Source organism: Diplotaxodon limnothrissa, linkage group LG6 (assembly GCF_057381915.1).
Source record: "Diplotaxodon limnothrissa isolate DT_005_m linkage group LG6, D_limnothrissa_male_GT1.1, whole genome shotgun sequence".
Taxonomy (NCBI): domain Eukaryota; kingdom Metazoa; phylum Chordata; class Actinopteri; order Cichliformes; family Cichlidae; genus Diplotaxodon; species Diplotaxodon limnothrissa.
The window spans coordinates 41,690,649-41,697,813 of NC_140601.1; the positions used below are offsets into that span (position 1 = coordinate 41,690,649).

The window sequence follows — 7,165 nt, forward strand, 5'->3', positions numbered from 1 at the left end:
ACATTACTCAACTCAGGCCTTGATTCGTGCTGCAATAATAGAAGAGCTGAAGGGACCTGGTCAACATTATGGATACCGTTCAATGTGGCAGACACTGCGTCAGAAACACCATCTTTCTGTGAAAAGGCATGATGTAATGGTGATGATGGCAGAGCTCGACCCATCTGGAGTCCAAAAGCGCTCAAAGAAAAAGTTTTTACGAAGAGTTTACGATTCACCTGGACCAAACCACACTTGGCATGTTGATGGATATGACAAATTAAAGCCATATGGTTTGACTATCAGTGGTTGTATTGATGGCTATTCGCGGAAGATATTATGGTTGGTTTGCGGAGCAACTAACAGCAACCCAGAAGTCATAGCTCAACACTACGTTCAGTGTGCTTCAGAGTTTGGAGTCATACCAGTGCGACTTCGCACAGACTGCGGCACTGAAAATGGGACGATGGCAGCAATGCATTGTGCCTTACGGTCATCTCATCAGGATTTTTTTGCAGGAGCTGCCAGTCATATGTATGGATCTTCAATAACAAATCAAAGAATTGAAAGCTGGTGGTCGTACTTCAGAAAACAGCGGTAGGTTTTAAAATTTTTCAAGAAACAACTATATTAAGCAAATAAAAGTGTGGCTGTAATATATAGTCTGTGATGCAGAAGCCTTGATGTGTATTACACCACCTTTCCTTTATAGCTTCAATGTGTAGCCAAGTATAAGATAGAAAATTTAAACTGTCAATAAAGAAAGTGAGATGAATAGAAATCCAAAATGCACGCACTTTACATCAACTCAAGAAACAGTTTCATAAACGTAAGAAATAGTGAGGCTTTGAAGGATAGTGATTTTGAACTGATGGTATGTTTTTGTCTCTTCTAGAACACAGTTCTGGATGGACCTTTTGAGTGACATGAAGGAAATGCACCTCTTTAATGGTAGTCATGAACACATGTGCTTGGTGCGCTTCATTTTCATGGCTGTGCTTCAGAGGGATCTGGATGAATGCAAAAGAAAGTGGAACACGCACCTGATCCGTCCAGTTAGCCAGTCACGCTGTCCATCTGGTAAACCGGATGTGATGTATTACCTGCCTCATAGGTTTGTATCACTCTTGTCAATTTAAAATGTGAAAAATCAAAAGTCTGTAATTTAAGTAGAAATCACAAAAATGACATTTTTTTTTAGCACCTTTTAATCTCTAAATGGTAAATGTCCTGTATTTGTATAGCGCTTTACTAGTCCCTAAGGACCCCAAAGCGCTTTACACAAACAGTCATCCACCCATTCACACACACATTCACACACTGGTGATGGCAAGCTACATTGTAGCCACAGTCACCCTGGGGCGCACTGATCTATGCACTTGATCATATAGTCTTCTTTTACTGTATGGTCATAAAAAACAGACACCACAGTGTTTGTACCACCCAAAATTTGGACTAAATAGGTCTACTTTTTTCACATGTTGATTCCAGTGCTAAAATTTATGAAAAGCCGTTTTATATTATCTCCTTAAATACATGACAAAAATCTGCCAATGTTTTCAGCAAGTCAATTGTTCAAGACAGGTAGTTACAGGAACTCTGACCACCTTCTAGTCTATTCAATGCCATAATACAGCCAGTGGTCTTAAGTAAAAGCATATGTTCACTTTAAGCATAATTCCCCCCCCCCCCCCCCTACAGAGACAAGGATGTTGTAGCGTTTTCTTAGTATTTTAATAGTAAAAATTTTCCTTGTACAAACTTTTAGGTTTGGTGGACGCGACTGTGGCCTTGCAGTTGGACATCAAGAGCTGAGCCAGTTCAGGATGAGTTCAACTCCCGATTTCTGTGGAGACCCTCACCTACAGGAATATTTTGAAGGACTAAACAGTGGCTTCAGTTCATCACAGACATTGGAATCTTGTGTGGAGAACTACATCAGACTAAAAGGACTTGCTGGGTTGTAATGCCAAGGTTCCCACACATCCCAGAACTGTGGATTCCACTTTGTGGTTATAATAATGCACCACCTGCACTTTTGTTAAGGCAAAAAAAAAATGTTTTTTGCTTCAAGTAGATCACAATTATAGTTCATCAGTTTATAGTCACTTAAAAAAATAGCCTTTGTGTTTTTCCAAATAAGAATATCAGTTGTGACGATGAGATCAAATAAATTATTTATCCTAACAGATGATATTGTGAAGACTCTCTTAACCTCCACCTTAAATGCAAGACACGTGTTGGTATTATTAGCTTTATTAATAGCCTACAGGTTGATATAAAATAAAGGAGTAAAAACACTCTAATTTAAGTAATAAGATTTATTGTTAACGTTAACAAGGCAAATTACACTTTGCACTGAAATACAAATTGTGTAAAATGTACAATATCTATGAATATATCTATTCTAAATGCTGGATAGTAGTAAAGGGAATTCTAAAGCTAAGGGTACTAAAAAGTAATCCTTTCAAATCACAGACATTTACTTTAGCATTGTAACTAAAACAAAGGCCTTGGCCCAACAGATATCTAGCCAATTTCTTTAAACAAACCTTTTTGTATAAGAACAAAAACACAGTTGAAATGAGGACTATATTACAGTGTGAGGATCAAACTGTAAGTCGATCAATACAGACCAAAACCAGGAGAGTTTAATATTCCAAAGTCCATATCATCCTGGAACTGCTTATATGACTGAGCCATTGGTATCACAATGGTGTTTGCACATGTTTTCCCAATTGGGAAACGTGATGCATCACCAAACAGCAATCTTGGTCTTGGTTCCATTCCAGCTGGTGGAATGCTGTTTAGGCCCGTGGCAAACATCAGGATGTCTTGTAGGGAGACTGCTGTTTTGGTATCTATAATTAAATAGAATGTAGCTAAAGATAATTCTTTATTTTATAATAATTCCAAATACAAAGCAGAATATCAGAAACTTGGATCCTCAAATGTTCCAAAGTGTTATGTTTTTACTGTTTTTCCAAGATTAATAGCACAAACACCCATACCAGTTCAATATAAAAAAATATATAAAACAGCAGCTCTGTGGTGACTTACTATTGCGGTACAATTTTTCCATTTTAAACAGAAACTGTAAAGGTGATAATTTGACTCTGTTATTATTGTTTTGTTCATGCTAGGTAGCTCCCCAATAGCCACTGCTGGCAGCACATTCATCCCCCAAGGGATGAGATTCAACTGCTAAAAGACAAAAAAAGTGCTTCTGTTCTATAGCAGAAATATCACCTGACAGTTTAAACTTAAAAAATATATATCATAAAAGTAATATTCATGAAAGAGCTGCTTTATTGGTTTTCACTGATCGTAGAAATTTGTTTGCAGTACAAGTTTTGTATTAAACAAACCTTCAGCGTCTATCAGATAGTCTCGCCAGAATCCAAGCACCCTGGTTTCTTCCTGCCGTCTTGAACTGCCAGGTTCGCTCAGGACCACAGCAAACATGTCCTCTAAAAAATCAGATGTCAGCGGCTCTGGTCTTGAGCACATGAAGGGTTGGAACAACAAAGGATGCTGCTGCAGGGCATGGATTACACCAAGTGTTGCGAGGCCATCCTTAAATCTATAAGGGGAAAATTGTCATCAGCACTACAATAAAAAAATGAAAAACACTTTTTGAATGTTTTATTTTAATTATTCCGAAAGCACAATGAATTTTACAGACTTTATTGATCCTAGGGGGAAATTAGATCTCAGCATTTAACCCATCACCCTTGGGGTGAGCAGTGAGTTAGTGCTGGCTGTCTTACTCAAGGACACACCTGGTGTGTGGGCTCTCATCGAACGTGCTACCTTCTGAATCCCAGTCTGATGTTTTATCCATTGCTCCACCATGCCACCTTCCGAATTTATATTTTACCATCTGCATTTCTATTCATCAGCAAGTGAATGTTGGAAACTGGAGCTTAAGTTACTTCAGCCACAATGTTGCAAATGCATTTTCAGTCAGTACAGTACGGTTTATTCTCAATAAAATCAATAATGTAAAAGATCAAACCACCTGCAAAAATCAAATTTGCACTGCATTTTTTTAAAGTACCTGCCTAAACATGGTCACTGGCTGAACTTGTGTTTGCAGCTTTATCCAGTTTTATGCGGGGACTGATAAGTAACAAGAATTCTAATAGAATAAGTGTTTAAAAGTTTGAAATTTGATCTCTGTCCTCGCAGCTTCACATGATTTTTTCCATACTGAGTAAAGCACATGCATGATAACTCAAAAACTTTTTGCAAACATTAGGCTCAAAGTATAATTAACCATGGAAACGATAAGTAAAAAGGGAAGATGCAAAACTGTAAAATTAAGCAGAAACATACATATTATTCGAAAAAAAATTTGGTCAAAAGAATAGGCGGCTTCTGTAGCTGTGGTCTGTTATCAATTCATTATAGTGTTGCTTATGGTTTAAAAAACAATTTTGTTAAAAAACTATTATTAAAATACTGTAGCTACATTGCCCCATTATTTAGTATCAGTCCAAATACTTACAAATATGTTACCTTTGGATTGAGAAGTGGTTGCGGTATATGATGTACCACTTAAGGTAGTCCTTAATGATGTTGCCTTTACCATCTAAAGAGTCCGGAAATACATAGCAGCCAGCTGTCTGCAATAAGCTGCAATGCATTTCAATGCACCCATGGAGTTCCTTCAGCGTTGCAGCATTGGATATCTAGTGTTTACATAATAAAAAAAAGAAAATTGCAGTATCACAAGGTTGTTGTCCATGACGTTCACATCAAAATCATTTTAAATATAATTACTAGTGCACTTCAATGTTTGGTCTATATTTTAAAGCATGTTATTCTGGTATTGTTTTCTACTCCTCTACTTAAAGTCAAACATTTATCTTTGTTCATAATTAACAAACATTGGTACACTTAGCATGTTGATTAAAATTACAACTACTATGGAGCACAGCGTTACAGTCCAATGTGCAATTAACACATCAAGCTTTGTGATAACAAAGGAAATTGTAGTTTTACAATCGAATATTTAAATCAACATACTTCCAACAGAAAAGCTTTTGTAGCTTCATCAGTTACATCTTCAATCGTGACCTCCACCACATCAGACTTTGTTGTCCCAATCAGATGCTGGTAGAGTGTCTTGGAGAGGAAGGCAGGCCCTGGACCACCATGTACCAATGATGTGGCAATCATTCTGCCAGTAAGGAAATATTCATCCTCTCTTGCAGCTGGTAATGGATTTATTTAGTTAGTTATGCTAAAATAATGCTTTAAATTATATGCCTTTTTATTTTAATAAAAAATTTATCATCCAAGCTTAACTTCAGAATGTATTAATTTAATTTTATAGTCAGATGGTATAAATTTCTCACCAGCGCTGTCAAATGTAAGAAATTTGCTGTCCTCAGGTCCATCAAAGATTCATCGCGATCTAAGGCATTTCATTAATAATGTCAAAAATTCACGTTTAGGACCACCATTATCCATTCCATCTTCACGCTGTCCTGCATCATCGCTGAACTTCACAAGTATATCATCAGTTGGGTTGTAAGACACACGTCTAAAGCCCCGAGCTGCTCCATCCCAAACATTTGCCCTGTTTATATTAAATCTGCTGACAGATGTTTTTATTGTCTTAGACGCCAGCTCTTCGAGTACTTCTGCAGCAGACAGGCCATTTGTACTAGAACATAAAAAAATTATTAAATATCACATAAAATGAGGATGTTATTACTCACTTTTATCATATTTACATTCTCACATTTAAATGTATACTTACCTTTGTGTTTCACTCTCATCCTTTTCGATGAGAACTTCTTTGTCTGAGTCACTATCAATTACAATCGGTGCATAAACACTTGTGTATGTGCTGCAATGAAAAACATTTAGTGGGCAAAGTAGAACATTTCTTAAAATCTAAAGTTAACTAATATTTTATTGGTCTAGTCTAGTGTGTCAATACACAAATTTCTGTGTCCAAAACATACCTGTAGCAGGGACCTTGAGTCTAAATATCAAAAATATATGAACAGTTAATATAATTTATGTTTGTAGCCTGTATGATAATTATTAATGACATTTTTCAGAGTCTTACTTCAGAAGAAGTTTGCAAGTTTGACCCCCTGTAAAGAATTTAAATAATTTCAGAATTTACAATATAATACACAAGAATGTATTTTGGCTCCACCCTATTCACGGTCGCCGCACTGTATTCTCCACAATACAAAACTTACCTATTTCTTGAAGGTGCTCTTTCCGGCGTGCTGTGATTATCTGGAAAATCCCATACCTGATAAGTAGTAAAATAAGATTAACAGCACTTTTTAAAACTTTAAACTTTTCTTGATTATATTGGTGTATACAAACACACACACACACACACCCACCCACCCACCCACACACACACACACACACACACACACACACACACACACACACACACACACACACACACACACACACACACACACACACACACACACAAAACACCGTTAAAAAAAAAAAAGACTAACCACAGTGTCCGACAGTGGGCTTTCTACTACTTTTACTTGAACTTCATTGTCCTCTTCAGATTCACACTCTGTGTTGCAATCTGCAAATATTCAATGATTCAAAAAATACAGTCTAATTTAAATATATGTATGTATTGAAAGGTATATCTAACAATTAGCAAACATATACAACACTTTGGCTATGCAGCACAAATTAAATATATTTAAAATCTGTGGCAAAATCATGTCACTCTCTGATTAACATTTTTTGGAAAAATCTTGAATTATTTTTAATATCTAAACTTTATGATTGTCACTGCTTTATCAAAATCACTTACCAGTATTAAAGAAGTCATCATGGTTACAAATGTAGAGAGTTACTCTTTGATAGGCCTTCCCTATGGCATCCTTGTATTTTTGGATGGTGAAAGGGGTGTTGGTTCCAGGAATTGTGCTAACTTCCCTTGCATCAGGGTATAGCAGTACATAGGGTCCATCGGCCATGGCCTGGTTAAAGTCCTTATGTTTTTTCACGCTGGCAGACAAGATTTGCTCAGTTGACCAGTGAGAATGAACATCAACCGGAAGTGACTTTCCTCGAACAGGTGTTATACCATCACTGGTCCTTCTCATGATGCCAATCTGTATCTAGAAATGAGATTAACAATAACATGTTTTTACATCTTTGTTCCTACATGGTCTTC

General features: G+C 36.7%; 1 protein-coding gene and 1 pseudogene across 1 annotated transcript; both read right to left on the minus strand.

Moving 5' to 3' along the window:
- Window positions 1-2,604: 2,604 nt before the first annotated feature.
- On the minus strand, window positions 2,605-4,643 carry LOC146631272 (G2/M phase-specific E3 ubiquitin-protein ligase-like). Its single transcript, XM_085356479.1, has 3 exons — window positions 4,501-4,643; window positions 3,348-3,562; window positions 2,605-2,840 (listed from the first exon to the last, which is right to left on the minus strand). Exons 1-3 carry the CDS (start codon window positions 4,626-4,628, stop codon window positions 2,605-2,607), a joined length of 579 nt encoding a protein of 192 aa, XP_085212605.1. The 5' UTR covers window positions 4,629-4,643.
- A 358-nt stretch (window positions 4,644-5,001) lies between these two features.
- On the minus strand, window positions 5,002-5,955 carry LOC146631273 (G2/M phase-specific E3 ubiquitin-protein ligase-like; annotated as a pseudogene).
- Between the last annotated feature and the right edge of the window lie 1,210 nt (window positions 5,956-7,165).